At 47.9% G+C, this 18,369-nt stretch overlaps 1 protein-coding gene across 1 annotated transcript in view; it reads left to right on the top strand.

Annotated features, from left to right (window-relative positions):
- The window catches only part of PAK1 (p21 (RAC1) activated kinase 1), a 47,151-nt gene extending 37,639 nt beyond the window's left edge, over window positions 1-9,512 (top strand). The window contains 5 exon segments of the mRNA XM_037377598.1: window positions 2,219-2,336; window positions 2,796-2,895; window positions 4,707-4,903; window positions 6,385-6,522; window positions 8,298-9,512. Coding sequence (XP_037233495.1) covers window positions 2,219-2,336; window positions 2,796-2,895; window positions 4,707-4,903; window positions 6,385-6,522; window positions 8,298-8,384 — 640 coding nt within the window. The 3' untranslated portion in view covers window positions 8,385-9,512.
- Window positions 9,513-18,369: the final 8,857 nt, after the last annotated feature.

Raw genomic sequence — 18,369 nt, 5'->3', positions numbered from 1 at the left:
TCTGGTAGCAGTTGGCGGGGAGCCACCGTTAATTCTACCTCCCTGCGTGTTATGTCAAATCTATCAATTATTGAGGTGTCTGGGGCTTGGCACATGCCTTTGGCTGCTCGTGGCACAGCTTTGGTTCACAGTGTGGTTCTTGGCTCTCTCCATCCCTTTTGGCTGTGGAGAGATACCAGCTTGCTCCCAGCATGTGCCACCTGAGATTGTCGTGCGGAGCAGTGGAGCCCATTCTGCCCCCATCCTTAGAGTCAAGTGGATTTGGGCGGCAGAGGGTGCTGCCGGCAATGAAGGGAAGTGGTGTGATGTCCACGGTGACTGGTTTCTTGAGAGGGCTCTGGTAAAATCTGGAGAGAGCCTGGCAGAAGTGATGAAGAAGTAGCAACAGCTTTGGGCCAAGAAGGAAGGGTGTTGGATGGAGCAGCTTTCAGAGCCCGTTATTAGAAGGCAGATGATCCACAGAGTTGACTCTGAAAGCAGTTCTGCTGCTCCTCCCTCTCTCCAAGGGGCTGCTGTGCAGGTGATACTGCTTTTGCTGGGGTCTGTGATGCCAGGGGGAAGACCGCCTGTGCATCCCCTTCTGTTCCATAGTGGAGCTGGAGACCTGTCGGCTCTGGGAGCGTAGCCCTGCGCCTTTGGGCTCTGTGTCCTGAAGGAAACTCCCCACTCTTATCTCCTTGTGTGGTCTTCAGTGTCACCAAACAGAGATACCATCTTTGTCTCTGCTGTTAAAAGCTCTCCATAAGCAACGCTTCTGTCATACAGGTGGAGCCCAGACGATTCTCACTTTTGGGGAGGTTTTTTATCAGCTGGGTGTTGTCGGTGTGCCCTGTGGGGGCCAAAGCCCACCCCATGCCTGCTCCTGTGATGTCTCACACATCTCTGTCTGCTTTCCATGCCAAGTTGGGCTTAATAACTTCTTTCTCCTTCGCTGTTGCTTTCTAGCTAATTGTTCCCCAGAACCTGCCCTGCTTTCTGCCTTTGGCCGCTAGCAAATTCATTATTTTTCAGTAGGATCTGTGTTTCAGAGCAAAGCAAACACCTGCTTGATGAACTCTAATGCCAGCAGAAGCTTTTCATTAGATCCTCTGCCCTGTCTCTTGACTCGTTTGTCCACTCACTTCATAAATGGGAGGATATGCTGAGAAGGTGGGTTTTCAAGTTTACAAGCTGATGATTCCTTCCTTTGGGATTGTGTCATCCTGATGTGTCTGTCATGGAAGATTGTGTTGATGTTTTTCCAGGTGGGCCCAAAAAGGCAGAAGTGGTGGGTGGTTTGGGTTTGTTGTTTTGTTTTTTTTTTTTTTCAAATGACTTAATGCTGAAGTCTTCATCCCAGGTCTCCTACTTTGACATGAGCACACACACTCCTAGCTGAGAATAATGTCCCAAATGGCTGAGAGAACTCACCCTCACCTCAGCTGTCTCCTTCCCATCTTCCTATGGGTCTTTCCAGACAAGATGTGCCCTTTTGGGCTTTCCTCTTTTTATTCTAAGTCTTTAGAATTACCACTGCATCCAGCATGATGATCACATTTTGCCCTTTTGAATGGTTCCGAATTTTCCAGACAAAATCTCAGGCTAATTTGGTAGCGTTAAACAGATTGAGGTGAGCTTCAAATGCATGATGCTTAAAAAAAAAACATAAAAAAAATAAAAATAGTGTTCCTAGTTGTTCACAGGCAGCCATCCATTGTGTCACCGACGCTTGCCCCTGGCCCCAGGCAAAGTAGGCAGTTGCTTGGGACAACAGGACACCAGTAGTAACAAAGCAGCCCCCAGCTGCCTCTTCTGATGCCAGAGCCCTCAAAAGCCACGCTGTGTGCCAGATGTCAGGGCTGCACACTTGTACCCCATCCCTGACTAGTTGCTCTTCCCCTTCTCTCCCAGCGGCAGCAGTTGTAAGGTGGGGTCTCCATCTTGGTCTGGGCCCTTTCCATGGCAGAAAAATTCAGCCTTGCTACGTCTACCCCGCTCTCCTGTTACCTCTCTCCTTGACTTTCGGCACTCGCCCTTCTCCGTTCATTCAGGTTGTGATCAGATCCTTCTGTGTGCAGAAAGCAGCACGAGTACCTGGTGCCCCAGTGCTGTTAAGTACACTACTCAAGCCTCATGGTTTCAGCTTCAAAAGACAGCTTTAAACCCCCGTGGATTTTGGCTGGGTAAACAGTGTGATGCTCATATTTGCCGCTTTTAAAATCCGATTGTGGCTCTTCAGTTACCTTGTAGGAGAAGAGCTCTGGGTGGTCATGGAGTACTTGGCAGGAGGCTCCCTAACAGATGTTGTGACAGAGACCTGCATGGACGAAGGACAAATTGCAGCTGTGTGCCGAGAGGTAAAGCTCTGCTGGTGCTCGGGGGGAGCTGTGATTGGGAAGGTTGGGAAGGGGACATGGGGTTTCCATGACCCGTCACTGGTTCCACGGGAATAGCTGTGTCCAGCTTCTGTAATGCAGCAGTCATTCAGAGGATGGATGTCCTCTGGGAGGTCGCAGCGTACAGTCCTGATGCAAGCCTAATATATTTTATCCTAGAGGGAGGACCAGGGTGCAAATTTGGGTCAGAATCCCCTCGGTTATGCCTATCCTCCAGGTCTTTTGGGACCTCCTAGGACCTGCAGATCCCAGCGGGCCATCTCTGTAGCCCTGCACATACTGAATGTATGAAAGACTCTAAGGCACTAACCCCTTGCTGCTCAAAATGCAAGTTGTTAAAAGTCCGTTGGTTGGCTAATTGTAACTGGTGAATAATTTCATGCACAGTAAGAATATCTCCCTTTTTTTTTTTTTTCCTAGTGTCTTCAAGCTCTGGAATTCCTCCATTCAAACCAAGTTATTCACAGAGACATCAAGAGTGACAACATCCTGCTGGGAATGGATGGCTCTGTCAAACTAAGTATGCAAGGAACATTGCTGGTGATGACTTGAGTTATCAGCCCGGGCCTGTTATCTGCTCTGGACCAGGCCTGGATTGATAGGGTGTTTTGAGATGCTTGATGCTGTGGCTGTGAAGAGGCTGTAGAAATGCTCCTGTAGTTATTTTTGTGGCATTGGTTTTAATGGAGATTGGCAAGCATGAATCCTTGTGAACTGATACCAGACTCAAATTGAGGTTTGGGGTTCATTTAGCTGTGGGCCATCTGTTTTTTTGGACTAAAATAACAGTATTTTAATGCTACTCCAGTCTAGAAAGCTGGGTTTGAAGGTGTAGGGCCAGAAGTCTTCATTTGTGAGCAGTCTCTTCAGTCTGGAAAATACTGCAGGTACTCGTGAGGCAGGGAAAGCGGAGGGAGAATTGAAAACTATGTAACTAGAAAACACATAATCTTACAACGCCAGCCCAGGCTGGACTCTGAATGTTGTTTCCTCCTTGTGTTATCACCAGTAATGAAGACCCTGAGACTGTTCTGCTCCTCCGGTGCTAAGGTAGCTGTTGTGCTGCTTGTTGCCCATGCCGAGATAAGTCTGGAAACCAGTGAACGATTATCTTCCATCTATAGCTTTAACAGAATTGTGCTCCCTTTCTCTTCCTCTCAGTTCTGCTGGCTAGCACCCAACAGGCATAAATAAATCTATTTTTGTCAGCAGTGACAGCAGATATGACTCAAAATTCACACAGTGCAGATATGCTGAGTAAGAAGGTGGGGGTTTGTTGCACATGATTGCTTTTTAGACAAACGCTGTACTTTGGTACGGTCAGATCTCTGGAGTGTTAGTGCTGTGTAGCTGACTGGGGCCAAAGTGCTCTGTTCTTATCAAATAACTTCTCTGAGCACAGTATGCAGGTTCCGGACTGCAGTTTAAAGTTAGAGAAGTCCCTGTGGATATGATGCAGTAACCTTCTGGACCTGAGCTGCTTATGGGCTCTGCTGGAAACTTGATCTGTTTATGAACCATATGTCCCTTTCCTGGTTGTTGCCCTTGATGAAAACTCAGCTAGGGATCAGTTTAATTTTCATCATTGTGCCTGAAATTAGATCCGTGGTGCCATCGGGGGTCAGGATGGGCAGTGCATCTCGCTGTGTTGATTCTGCTGGGCTCACAAGAACAGAGTTAGTTTTCTTTTGGTATGTCAAATGCAAATAAGACACAGGACCCAGCGTTCTTTGTATGAAGTCTCTCCATCTTTCTGTCTACTAAAAGAAAATAGTCAGTATAGAAGTAGGTACTGTAGATTTATTCTGACTGCAGTTTGCTCTATAAAGGAGACCCTGTTTGAGCGATGATGTATTTCCTGGGGAAGTAGCATCTCTGGGACTGAAAATATCACCAGACAATACAGTATGTGGGTTGAGGGGTGCATCTAGATCAGACTATACATTAATTTCTGTTTTCACATACCCAGGAGGAATAGTCTTTAGACCATCCATTACGCAGTGTATTACACCTGCATAATGCTGCAAACGCGGTCAAGTGTCTCAGCATCCATATACGGTTATTTACTGATCCCCATCATCCACATAGACAAGGCGGCAACTCTGTCGTCCTCATGGCCTCAGCGAGTCAAATTTAGAAACTTGCCTCTCAACACTGTTGTCTTCTGTGCTAGCCACAAAACCACTCCTTTCACAGCTGCAGCAGCAATGCACCAGGTGGTGCAGCAGGGTAACGTATACTACAGCTCTGGCATCAGTAAGCACTGGTTTTGGAGAAACTTGCTGATTTCTGTGTCTGTTTCTCCCCCCCTGCTCCTCTTTACTTTTCCAGCTGACTTTGGCTTCTGTGCTCAGATCACTCCTGAGCAGAGCAAACGCAGCACCATGGTGGGGACCCCATACTGGATGGCACCTGAAGTGGTGACGCGGAAAGCGTATGGGCCCAAAGTGGATATCTGGTCGCTGGGGATAATGGCCATCGAGATGATCGAAGGAGAGCCCCCCTACCTCAACGAGAACCCCCTGAGAGTAAGCAACTCTCTTTTGCCCTCAGATCTTCGCTAAGCATGCTGGTGAAACTGGGCTCTCAAGGAGGCAGGTGAATCCTCCAGTGTGGTTTCACCACCTACAGCCCTGTATCCCGTCAGATGTCATAGTGAGAAGACTGAGATAGTTTTAGTTAGAAGCCATAGTTTGCTCTGGGTAGCAGAGACGTGGATTCTTCCCGTGCAGACCCTCTGGTCAGCTCTGATGAGGTAGATCTTGCACACTCACGATTTCCCACTTCTTGGAGGTGCTGATAGAGGCAGAGTACCTGATGGCACCAAAGCAGCTGACACTTTGAATCCTTGGGCCCTATGAGTGGGGAAGGGTTCTCTTTACATTCAAAATATGACATTACTGTTCTATAAAATGGAGCTTTTTGCTGCTGGCGGGTTGTTCCTGCTTGCATGCTCAAATAAAGCTACAAGCTTAATAAGCCTTTAGACGGGGCTTAAGCCTCCCGATGTCCTTGTTTAGTTTTTAACGGAAGGGGAGGTGCTGTCAGTTTGTAGGGAGGTAACTGCTCTTCATATAAGCCAGGTTTATGGCTTCTCCTGCAGCTGCACAGGATGAGGGGATCTAGAAAAATTCTGTTTAACTCTTGTCTCCATCTCTTGCACTGGAAGTGATTTTTGGGAGAGAAGAGCAGCAGCAAAGAAGAGTGAAAGGAAAGAAACTGGGTGTCCAGATAAAATGAGGATGGCTAAGTAACAGTGCTTTGGCCTCATTTAACTCCACTTGTGCCAGTTCCCAGGCTATTGTACTGCTCCCATGGGATGTGCAGAGTGATTTGCTCAAAGGGCTTGCATATTAACAAGTCTCTGACAGATTTCTGTTCCCTTTGAAAATCCATCCAGGATGTTTCTTGCATGAAATCCTGAAGTGGATGAATTCTGAATTCCTTGATTCTCAGAGAGGGTGTGTTTGTGAATGCTTAATCTGCCAAGTGGTAGCACATCTGCTTGTTTCTGCAAGGTGTTAAAATGCTTGAGGGTCTGCTGGACACCTTTTGTAAGGAGCCAACTGTGTCTTGTATTCACTTCTTAGGCCTTGTGCACTCAAAGTACCAAGAGAAAAATTATCTCCTATTTATTCAGGGGTACCTTCCCGTGAGGATATAGTCATTGCATAGTCTAGCACTGGTAGAGTCATGCCAGTTAACTTCCCTATGTAAACATGGTCTGGAATGTTGTTTTTGTCCTCCTAGTCCCTTGAGAGGGCTGCAGGATCCAAACCCAGATTACGAGGGCAAAACAATAAAGGATTGGATCCCGTCCACCTAAAACCAGAGCTAGCAGCTATTCTGTTTGCTGAAACTTAAGCATTGATTAGTCACCCTGATAAGGTGGGGGTTTTTCCTCCCCATTGAACTGTGGGAAGGGAGAGGAGAAATGGGTGTCTGCAATCCAGAGATGGAATCTAACCTCCTTAACCTCCCATTCCTTTGGTGCTTGTTTTTGCTTTAGGCTCTGTATCTCATTGCTACTAATGGGACTCCAGAACTGCAGAATCCAGAAAAGCTTTCATCCATATTCCGAGACTTCTTAAATCGCTGTCTTGAAATGGACGTGGAAAAGAGAGGTTCTGCGAAAGAGCTGCTACAGGTAGGTGATGGGGAACAGGGCTGAATCAATGTAATCGTGCAATCCGGAGCGAAACCAGGCTTATGGCATCATCTTGTTTGGGGTTTTAAAATACTGCATCAGCCGAAGGCAGAAGCACAGCTAAGGTAACCTGCCAGAAAACAAAACAAAAAACAACCCCAAAACCTAAATCTATTAATAAAGTGTTAACAGACTACTCCTTTTTTATGCTGTACTTCCTATTAGCAGCAGCTGTGCAGTGTTCCTCAAATCATAGCTGTGCCCCAGGCCTGCCAAATGCTGAGCCCTTTAATTCTGTGGCTTAATTCCAGCTTCATCACACAGCTGGCCGTGACATCTGCATGTGTTGTCATGGGCTTGCCGTGCTTGTTCCAATTTGGACAGCAGGAGGACTTCTAGCTATCTAGCTCTGGGTGTCTCCCTTCTGGTGGAGGGATCACAAAACTCTGGAATATGCATGCCTTGCATTAACCGGAGCAGGGTCCCCTCCCCCCAGCCCAGGCTGCTCCCAGCCCCGTCCAGCCTGGCCTTGAGCCCTGCCAGGGATGGGGCACCCACAGCTGCTCTGGGCAGCCTGGGTCAGCGCCTCATCACACTGTCATTAGTTATTTCACTGAAAACCCGGTGTTGTAGTCTGAACTGCTGGTGAAAGAGGAGGGCCAGTCTGCCAGGCTTTTTACCAACACGGATGAGAGTGGTTTGTGTGTTCCTTCTGTCAGATTTGCCATGGGAGTGCAAAATGTACCTCTTTGTAAAATAAATCTGTGATTGGGGCGCTCAGACCTCAACTGTGAGACAGTACCCATTTTTGTTTTCCTTTCTTTCCACTAGTTAGTCTATGGGTTCAGTTTTGGATGCCTTCAGACGCTGCCTTCTGAGACTGTAATGCAGCATTAATCACTGGCAGAGTGGCAGTAGTTGAAAGATCACTTTTTTCCTGGACTTTCCAGCCCCAAAATATCAGAGCAGTAATGTTCTGTTCCTTGGAGCAGGAGAACATTTTGACTGTGACGTTGCTGCCTGGTTTTAACTACCTTGTAGCCCCTGATTTTTTTCTTTTTTTTTTTTTTTAATGTCTCTTTCCATCTCTGAAACTTGTTGCCTTGGGTGATCGATTCTTTCTGATGCTCAGAAGTCCAGTGGGATATAGTTGTTTTTTGTTTTCAGAATAGCTTGTGGACTTGCCCTACCTGCCTTCGCTCTCAGGAGAGCTGTATTGATAATCAATATTGTTTTACTTAACGGAGCACCTTGTACAGGCGACTGACTGAGTGGTTCTGTGTTGCAGTCTCTGTGCTGCTCTCCTAAATTCCAGCTGCTTTACAAATTTCTAGTATCCCTAGAAGGCCAAGGTAATGCTTTCACCAGACCTGTGATTACAGGGAAGAGAGAATGACAGGCGATGCCTGCAGGAAGCCCTCTGCCTTGTGTTTGAACCACACAGGTTGTTTTTAGTACACCTTCCTTCCACACAGAATTTCACCATAGGTTTTGCAAGACTTTATGATTCCGCAGAGGAATTCTCTGAGTTTTGCTTGGTCTTGAACATGTACAAAACTGGAGAATTTAGCATGTGTTGGATGCAAATCTGTTCATCGCTTCGGGTGAACCCTGAAAGTTTGTGGTGGTAACAGACCTTTTGTTTTCACCTGTTCAGAGATTAGAGTGGGTCGTTGGACTTCCTATGGGTCTAGGTGCCAGCATTTTGAATAGCTGCCAGACTTTTGGGTCATGTTCTGAAAAATCTAACCCTTTTTCTTTTTTCTTTTTCCTAGCACCAGTTCCTGAAAATTGCAAAGCCTCTGTCTAGCCTCACTCCTCTGATCATTGCAGCTAAAGAGGCAGCCAAGAACAACCATTAAAGTGGTGGAGTCAGCACAGTCATCGTGTCAAGACCTTTAGATGTTCATTTCAGAGACTGAATTACCTGCCCCTGTCCCCATCTGCTCCTTCTTCACAGGGCTGTTCGCTAAACTCTGATCTGCCCTGAAGGGTGGCAGAGGTGTTGTTCACTGAATGTGGAAGGGCACGCAACAGGGACACTGCTGATCTTGCGTAGTGAACTGTCTTTCCATCCTTGTCATGGGGGTGAGAGGGGACGAGTATTTTGTATGGTTCAGAAGATCTGCCTGAGAACATCTGAACCTGACCCACACGTAGCAGAGCCAGTTTGTTTTCATATTTCTTACTGTGTTGATTTTTAAAAACAATATGGAGCCTTAGACCATGTTTATCTTAATAAATTAAATCTTTTGCTGGCTGGACTTCTGCTTCTGCCAAGCTGCTATTACACCACTGAGGCTGCTCTGTGCTTTGGATGTCTTGAGCAGGAAAGGAAGCAGGCAGCAGAAATGTGAACAGCTGTAACAACTGAAAGGGGAATGGGGGCATGGATACACATCCTTCCTACAGCCCTGCTGGGTGCTTCGAGGGAACGTGGAGAAAGCCTCCATGTGCTTCCTGCAGCCGTTGAAGAACTTAATTCATGGATGATCTTTTTGCCAAATTGTGTGAATTGGGGGCCCCCCACCCCTTTAGTTTCAACTCGACTAGTTAAATCTCAAACATTTCTGATGTTCTAGAAGGTAAATAACAAGAAAAATTGACTGACAGAGCTTGTGAGGGTTATTTGATCAGCGCTGTGGGGCATCTTGGAGACCCTTGCCCTGTATGATAAAGCAAACAGAGCAAAATTACTATTATAAAGATAAGATTTGCCTGCAAAGTGATGTTGAAAACTCTGTTTCTTAGAGCAAGTCCCATGGAAAACAAACTGATCATGGATGCTGCTTTCTTCTTGGAGACGTGGGGACATTAATTTTTTTTTTTTTTTAAATGGTAGTGGTTTCTTTATGCTACTGATTCCTTTGGTTGCTAATAGTCTGTAAAACAACAGGAAACCTGGAACTACTAGAGGGATTGGTTGTAAACACTGGGCTTATGTTCAACTGTATACTGATTTTTAATAAAATGACTGCTGCGTTTCTTAACTTGGGGCTGAGGGAGGATTGGAGAATTCACTGTCACCAATCAAGTCTGTCCGATGGGATTATTGCCCATATCATCACCGGGTGCTTGAATGTGTTGGATGAAGTGATATAACTCTTACTCCATCTTCTCTAGTCCTTTGGGACAGCAAGTGGTTCTCAAGGGAGTAGCTTTACACGTAGAGAAAATCGATAAATGAGCTGTATTGTAGCTGAGGGAGCTGCTTTCTCTGTACTGCTTTGGTCATTTATGGGGCAAGTTTAAACCCATTCTGGAATAACCTCTCATCTCTCGCCAAAGCGCTTGTGTTGCGCAGAAACTCATTCCTGCTTCTTGCTGAGACCTGCTGCTGGCTCAGCCCTTTTCTTCCTCCACCTGGGTTGTAATTCAAATAATTCAAATACATTTTTCCTATTTGCTCCACAATACGTGACAGCTCTTACAGTAGTTTTGCTGGGTGTAGATAGAGTTTGTGAGGTCTTTTGCTTCTGTGGTGCCTTCTCCCATCCTTTGTGCTCCAAGGGGGGTCACTGTTCGACACAAAGCTGAAGTCCATTGCCAAAATCTGCAGGCTCTTTCCCTTTGTGTATGTATATTTCATCTGCAATATTCAAGAGTTCCCCCTTGCAAAGATTGTACCCAAGGGCGAATTCCTTGGGCAAAGCAGTAAAGCTGCCAGCCTGGAGAGGGATACGATCTGTTTATGAGCTCCTCTGCTTGGAGTTTAGGTGGAGATCTCAAAATGGGAGGCCACTACACTTGAATAATTCCTTTAATAAGGGTTTTGTATTTCCTTGAAGACTCAAGGTGGCCTACGTGGGAAGAAAGGAATTAGGGGCTAGATCTCACTTGATCTAAAATCTCATATGGCTCTGGTCTTACAGGATTTAGTAACCTACTTTTTTTGACAGCACAGGATTACATCTGATCCACAAATGCATTTAATGTCTCCAACTTTAACTCCCTTCCCCATTCCAGCCTCTGCATCCCACTGAGATGAGGACCTTAACGCAGATGCACCTTATCTGCAGGCACACGCATGAGCTTATTTTTCTGCAGCAAGATTTCTGCAGAGTTTCCCCAGAGAAGGTGGAAAGGGTTATTGGTGTGTGTTTAAGTAGCTTTTCTGCATTCTCTGTTGTGTAATGGGAAGGAATTGGCACAAATGACTTTATCCCTCCTGTGATGGTAGTGATGTGCTTCTGTCTCATTGACTTCCATGTTGAATTGTTCCTGCCTGGTTTCTCTTAGCTGCTTGAGAGAAGGTTTGCTAAAAGCCTGTCGTTCTCCACCGGGAAGCTGCAAGACTGTGTGTCATCTTGCTCCAGGCTTTTTTTTCTTTTCCCCACCCGTGATGGGTGGTGGGAAGAGGAGGCAGCTGCTACAGTGTGCTTGGACCTAGTTTCAAGTTACCAGGCATGTCACATTTCTATGTTCTCAAAAAATCCTAAAAAATCTTGTAACTACTGTAAGCTTAGGAGAATGGGATCATTTTGTTAGGGTTTTTTTCCTGAAATACGTCTTTTCCTCCACTTTCTGACTGTGCATTGCCCGGCATCAGCACCTGTGTTAGCTTTCACATAGCCTTTTACAGCATCTTCTTGTCTGCAGAGGGCTCTTAAATAGTGACTCTCTGACTTAAAAATTAACCTCTGGAGCTTATTTTTTCTGAGAATGTCTTGACTCTGCTGTGATTTGAAAGCGACTCCAACTAGAGAACTTCCTCAGTGGCTTTGCTTTTTTTTTTTTTTTTTTTTTTGTTACACACTCTATGAACTGATTTGCCCCAGTTGAAACCATTTTTAATCCTAGCCCTTAATTATTTATTTGCCTGTTAATATTAAAGTCTCTCTTCTATATTAGAACATAAAATGCTCCATTTTTTGAGTATCCTTTCAGAAAACTGGCTTCTTTTTTGAGGGTTCTTAAGCCATCTTATACTAGAAATGTTGCGACATGCTACAGCTTACAAAGGGCTCGGTGGAGCATGAGGCTAAAACTTTTTTTTTTTTTTCCAAAACACAGAAGATTGTCTTATTTAAGAAGTATTGGTAGCTTTGATAAGATGCTTCCTATGTTTCAGGATTGGGTGTTGATTTGTGTTACTTCAGCTGTAGGGATTTTTTGAACAAACAAACAATTCAGCAGGGCCAAGAGTTTGTGTGTGGGAGCACGGTGAGCCCGTGTACCTTGAAGAAGGCAGGTTGTGATGCTGAGTGTGAAGATCATGGGCAGGGATGGAGGGGATGATAGAACTTGCTAGTTTAGTTGCAACAGCGATCTCACACCTTTAGTCATCCCTAAAACGTCTTAATTGAATGGATGTGTTTTTAAAGGGCATAAATCTGGCTGAGGAGTCGCTACTCTGGGCAGGCATTATGCTCCTACCAAACTGTGTTCCCCTTTTAAACAAAAGGGGTGCATGCTTTTCTCCAGCAAGGAGGCTTCTTGAGAAAGGTTTCCATGGAGACACTTACTTGACTTGAACGATCTGGTATGGGCTTGAGAAGAGGCTTGGGGGGTAAACACCACATCCACACAAAAAGCCACTATTTCGCAAAGCAAGCGGGATTGCTGCAGTGTTTCGTTTCCAACTTGATGCCCCTTTTCAGGGGCCTGGTTTTGAAAAAGTGGCAAAAAAATGTTGCTTGGTCAGGAATGTGAGGTGTGTAAAAGGCTGTTGCTTCTTAGCCGAGATCTCTGTTAGTATCCTAATCCATCTGTCTCTCAAAATGTGGCAGGCTGGTGTAAGTAGGGCACATTTGCAGCAAAGAGCTGTGCAAGAATGGACTGCAGTGGTCTGTAAGCAGGTACTTGCTTCCTTAAGGCCTCCCATCCCTGGCTGACGGTCAGAGTGGTCCCGATCGAAGTCCTTGTTTGAACCTCATTCCTAATTAAGAGCTTGCATAATCCATTTGTACAGTGGATGGCATCATCTTCAATGTTAAAATTGTAAAAGGTGACGTCTGATTCCCCATTCGTCTCGCCACCGTAAAATAATGAAATTTTTTAATGGCTTCTTAACCGTAATGGAGAGCCTGTAGATGTATTTTGGGGTCATAAGCCCAACTGGATCAAACATATGGCTTTTAAGATCTCATCATTTGATGATGACAGCTCACAACGTTGAAGGTGGGATCTTGGAGAAGCAGCTGACAACTTTGACAGAGAATAGCCAACAGTAACGGAACTGTAATACAGGTGGAAGCTGGACAGAAACTCGCTGCCGAAGTGGACACCTGCAGAGAAGTGGTGTGAAATGCTACAGAAGAAGATGGTGTTGGTCCAAGGGGTGCTGGGGTAGGATGAAGCAAAGGCTAAAATCTCAGTGACACAATCGCTGAGGAAATTCAGGGAGTGCCACAGCGGCCTGCTGCATCTCAAGGCTGCTGTCTCTGAAGGAGGAGAGCAGAAAGGAGCCTGGGAGAGGAAAAGGTGCTGGAAGTGGAGACTGGAGCAGCAATATGGCTTTGAGTCACAGCCCGTGCCAAGAGCGCTGGAGCTAACCCAGGAGGTTTGCAAAAATGACAAAATTCAGCTGAAAAGGGAAAGTAGGAGCTAGAACGGATGAGATGGCCTTGATGTGCCAAGGAACTGAAGAGAGGGGCAAGTCTTCACGGGTACGTGAAACAGCAGAAGCAAATCTCATGCAGGCTTCTGTGGATGACAAGCGGCTCATTCCCCCTCGCCTGGCCGCATCAGTACGGTGTCTGTTCACGCTCAGCACTGCTTTGGGATCGTGTCGGCAGCTGCCGGGCTTTGCTCTCGTGTCCGTAAAGAAGACTTTTTTTTTCTCCGCGCCTACTGATTCCTGACTGCAGCCTTCACCTGTTGGCAGACGTCTTTGTGTTGCGTCCCACCTGGAAATACGGGGGATGTTGCCATTTTCAAATCAGCTAGATAATGCATTTCTCTTCATACTGTCTTGGTGTAACTCTCCTGTAGTGCCCGGTTTGTTTAATGTGTGAGGTCAGTTCAGCCCTTTTAAAAATAAAATTGAAACCTTATGTAAAACCGGAATTAATTACTTGGTTCTCCTTCGCTTGCTGTGAAGTCACTTGCAGTGACCCTCACAGTGACAGTACAGATGAGTGGGGACGCTTAAAGGAGGGGTTGTGTTTCTCTGACCTATTTTAGATTTTAGATTAAGATTTTAGATTAATCAGATCTTATTTGATTGAGCAAAGCGACTACACTAAAAGCTGTTGCAGCAAGTGTGATTTTTATGACTTATTTTAACTTGTTTGGGCATAGTTAATGGCCTGATAAACATTAGTCTGGAAGTAGAATCTAGATCACAGCTTGAGGAGGAAGCGGCTGGTAAGGGACATCGTTGCCTCCTGGGTGCTCGGTTTCCCCCCAGGTAGAGCTTGGTGCCCGAGGCTCCTGGTACAGAGGAGGAAATCAGGGGAGGGTTTGGGATAGGTACCTACAACCACCTTCCCCAGCATCACTTTTTCTTGCATGGTCGGTAGGATGAGGCTGACAAGAGCAGGAGTTTATCATCCTACATACTGGTTCACACAAATGCTTCGTAGCAGGAGGGAGCAGGAACATCACTTGTTTTGGGAGGACACCTGTGCCACCACCCCCTCCCTTCTGCAGTTCATCTCCTGTTTGTAAAACGTCCGACCTGGGTGTTTTACTCTGAAGTCTGAGAAACCCAACCCAGTGCTGAGAGGACTTTCTGAGGTCATCCTCCGGGGAACGTGGGGGTGAGGAGTAGTGAGGAGCTTTGCCAAGCTCTCGCAAGTTCAGCTGGGTGCTCGGCCAGATTGTAGAGAGGATGCTGGAAGAAAAGGGAACACCTTGAACGGGGGACATAACCAACTTGAATAAGGCAATTGATGTTACTTCATAAAATCCCCTCTGCCCAGAACAGATGCTCTAGCTGAAGACTACTTTCCAACAGCTCTTTTTCAGGAAAGCCAGAGGAGAGACCCATCTCTCTTGGTTTTTTGCAAAGATGAGGAGCCCCATCACTCGGGCAAGAGGAACATCACAGCCCAGCTGGCTGGGATTGCGGTGATGTGGTAGCATCCCACATGGGGTGTCCTTGCCGCGTTAGAGAAAGGAAATGTAACTGAGCCACCACCACCTGCTCCTCCTCCTCTGAAGCCTCACAAAGGAGGGTACCAGGAAAACTTACGCTCCTGGTAACATACCCCCAAGAGTGCATGTACAAATGCTGCTGGGTTGATGTTTGATGGCTATACCTCTTCCCCTGTGGAGGATGCACAGTCTGTTTCTGACTAGCTACCATTTTCCATGGTTTCTGGGGAGAACTTTCTCTCTTGGAGGCCTCTTCCCTTGAGATGAATTTGGTTGAACTGTCCAGCAGCTTCTGGGGGTGGGAGATGTTGGACAATGAATGATTTCAAGGCTTTAAGAAATGGTTGGCATTGATTTCAGTGAAGTGCAACCCATGTGAAGGCTCTTCAGAGCCCTAGGGAGCTTTCCTCAAAAGTAATTTATAACCAAATTTAAAAATAAATAATTATTGGAGAGTTTTTTGATGGCTGAATCAGTTTTGGAGTCTGATAAATAATTCTGAAGATTTCAGCCTTTAACCAAACATCTCTATGAAACAGGTCTCAATGCATCTCCACTTGGGAAGCTCCTAACAAGGTTGGCCCAGGCCAGGTCACCCTTTCAAACCTTGGTGCCTGTCCATTGCAGGTGCCTTTCTGAGGTCCAAACTGGCAGCACGGGATGTTCAGCAGTGCTTTCCTCAGCTGCTCCTGTGTCTGCAAGCAGATTTGTGGTGGCACCTTTTAAATAGAGAAAAGGAAGCACCCACTCAGCTGCGTGTGGGAAGGCAGACCCATGGCACAGGAGATGAGCTTCTGCAGTGGTTCTGGTCAAGGTGTCCTGGTTTCTCTATTCCCAATGCCTCAGTTTCTTCCATCTGCGTGGGAGGGAAGCCCCAGTGTGATGATCTCAGAGGGGCATCCTGAGGCTACAGGTGCAGTTACTGCTTTTTCTGTGGCACCTCCCCCAGGTCTATAAAATTTTACTTTCTTCATCCCTAAATTTAGTGCCCTGTCCTCTTAGCTCCTGCTTCACAGAGAGAGGTGATACCTTGCATTAGACCAGCTGATCTACAGGGGGGGAGCTGGGGACAAAAGACAGGGAGAACCTCTGGGGAACACGCAGCTTCAGGTCTGAGGCAGGCACGGCAAGCTGGCAGCTAAATCCTGGTGGGAGCAGTTACTCGCTGTGTAACTGCAAGATATTGCTTTATTTGGGAGCAAAATGGGGGAATTAGCGGTAGGAGAAGCAAGACGCTGGTAGGTACGACAGAAAAGAGGTGTTGCGTGTCACGGGCTGCGGGACAAACGGCAACATCCCATGCAGATGGTGCTTTTACTGCGTCCCTCACTTTCAGAAGCACCCAGAAGACTTCCAAGTTTCGGTTCCCAAGCTCATCTTTTTGGAGGATCTGTAGCCTGAACACTGCGAGCAGGAAGCTCGCTGGGCTTTCCCGGGCGATGCTTCCCCATTCCTGGGGCTGTAATGCCCTCTCCCGGCAGCTGCGCTGGAGATTCGTTCCCTTTTGTTGCTCAGTTTCCAAGAGCAACAAAACCCCCACCCTTTTTATGTTTCTTTTGGAGGATGCAGGTGAGGGCAGCCGGCACGCACCAGCAGGGATAAGGAGATGGTCACGACGCGGGATCTGGTGTCCTGCTGTGCCCGTTCCCCTGCCATCACCCATCTCCAGCCCTGCCCCCCTCTCATTTTTAAGTTACTATATGCACTTGGGTGTTGTGGCAAACGTGTCCCTCCAACGGGCACGCATGAGCCATCGAGGACAGGCCCTCTGCTCCCATTACGACACAGGTCCCTGATGCTGGGTCCTCTGTGCACACCGACAGGGTGGGTGTTGGCAGGCACCACCGTGCTTCTCCTGGGTCTGGTGGGGCCTTCTGGTGGGCCAGGTCTGCGCTGACGTACTGGTTAAGCCTGGGAAGAGGCATCTCACCGCTGTGCCATGACGGCTGGCAGGGTTGAGGGAAGCTGGGAGGAACTGCTGAGCTGGGGCTTGTCCCCTCAGAACACAGCCATGGGTGAAGTGAACCAGGACCTGTCCCTCACCCCACACCTTGTGCCCCAAACCCACTGACTGCATAAATCTGGGGCTAGCAGCTCCTCTGGCAGTCAAGGTCACAGCCCTCCTGGCCACGTAATGGTGTCCAGGACTCACATGTGCCCGGACCAAGCTCTGAGGGGCAGTGGGCAGGTAACAGCCCTCTGGTTTCTCACTGGTGAAGGGCTGGAATACTCAGAGGCTTCTCCTGGGGGGCTGGACTGGCACCGGAGGGCAGTGAGCTGGGGGGCAAACTGCTCCCCCAGCCCCACTCCTTTCCATTCCCCAAGCTCACGGCTGCCTGGATGGTGATCCCTGCAGTGGGAAGCATCCACCAATTTCTTCTATTCCCCACTTGTCCTAAATATGCCAGGCTGTAACCCCACCCCTCAACCAAGGTCTCTGTGTTTTATAGACACTCCAGAACACTCCAGCTTTGGGAAACTCAGACCCAAACCAGGAACATTGTCAGCTGTCCCACCTCCTTTACCATCATGAAGAAGCTGGCAGGTAGGTCCCAGCCTGGGGAGGACCAAGGTGAGGCCAGTGGCAGTGCTGGGGCAGTGAGAGATGGAGGTGTCCCCACACCAGGCACCATCCAGCTCGGTTTTCCCCTTGCACCAGAGAGGGTGGGCTGGGTGCTCCCAGGCAGGTGCAAGAGCTTTAGCAATGCCACCACCTGCGTCAGGGTGCTGGGGAAGGGATGTCTCATCAATGGTGGCTCCCTCTGGCCAGTGTGGCTCTGCTTGCCTGGGCCACCCACTCATGCGAAGGGTGAAAAGCACCTGGTGAAGTCTCTGGGCTCACCCCGGTGATGATAAGTGTCACCCAAGAGGCTCCATGGTGACAAAGCTGCAGCATGAGCATCATGGCCCAGGCTGGGAGACGTGGGGCACAGCATGGGTTTAAGAGCCTGAGTGGTGGGAAACACCTTTCTGACCCCAAATGGAGCATCAGCTTGGAGTCCCCACAAAACTTATTGGGGGTCAGGAGCATCACACGCTGTGCAGTTCCCTGAAGGGTGACCCATGTGGCTTATAACCCTGGGGTAGCTGGGGACCTCCCCACTGTGACATCCCCACTGAGGAGCAGCAGGGTGTCCCTACCACCCTGGGGGGAGGGACCATCAGGGAAGGGGCTAAAGTGGTCCTCCAGATTCACCCACCAGAGAGGGTAAGGCAGGAGGAGGCAGCACAGAGCAGCTGCCCACGCCCTCACAAAACAAAACCGTGAACATGCTTCGCTCCTGACATCCCTCATGGTGCCCCCATACCATTTGCCATATTATGGTGCTTGGGTGCAGAAACATTTGGCCAAGGGATGGTTTCTTGGACCTTCTTCTTCACCACTGGTCCTTGCATCTGCTTTTCCCCTCTAAGACTTCTGTGGCCCTTGGGGGTAACTGGAGTTGCATCCTCCCGGGTACACTGCAACTCCCTGATTTCTGCCAAGAACAAACCAATTCTGTTTCATGAAGGACAGCCATAAAACATGGGAGAAGAGGAGCAAGGACCACCCCTCCCCCTCTTTATACAGCGCTGTATCGGCCGGTCCATGGTGCTAGCAGCAGCCAGCCCTGCCGTGGGAGCGCAGGCGGTGGAGCTGCTGCAGAAACAGCTGTGAGAGGCAGAGAGTTTATGGCTGCCGGCTGCTTTGCAGGGTGATGTGAAAGGTCCCGTGGCTGCCCTCCATCCACACAACGCGGCTTGCATGTGGCCTGGGGGGCACAAATCCATCTGATCCTCCCTTGCTGCCCGCCTGAGGGATGCAGC

The sequence above is a fragment of the Falco rusticolus genome, chromosome 2 (genome assembly GCF_015220075.1).
Source record: "Falco rusticolus isolate bFalRus1 chromosome 2, bFalRus1.pri, whole genome shotgun sequence".
In the NCBI taxonomy this organism is placed as follows: Eukaryota; Metazoa; Chordata; class Aves; order Falconiformes; family Falconidae; genus Falco; species Falco rusticolus.
The sequence above is the reverse complement of the archived record's forward strand: the minus strand, read 5'-3'. Positions and strand labels throughout refer to the sequence as shown.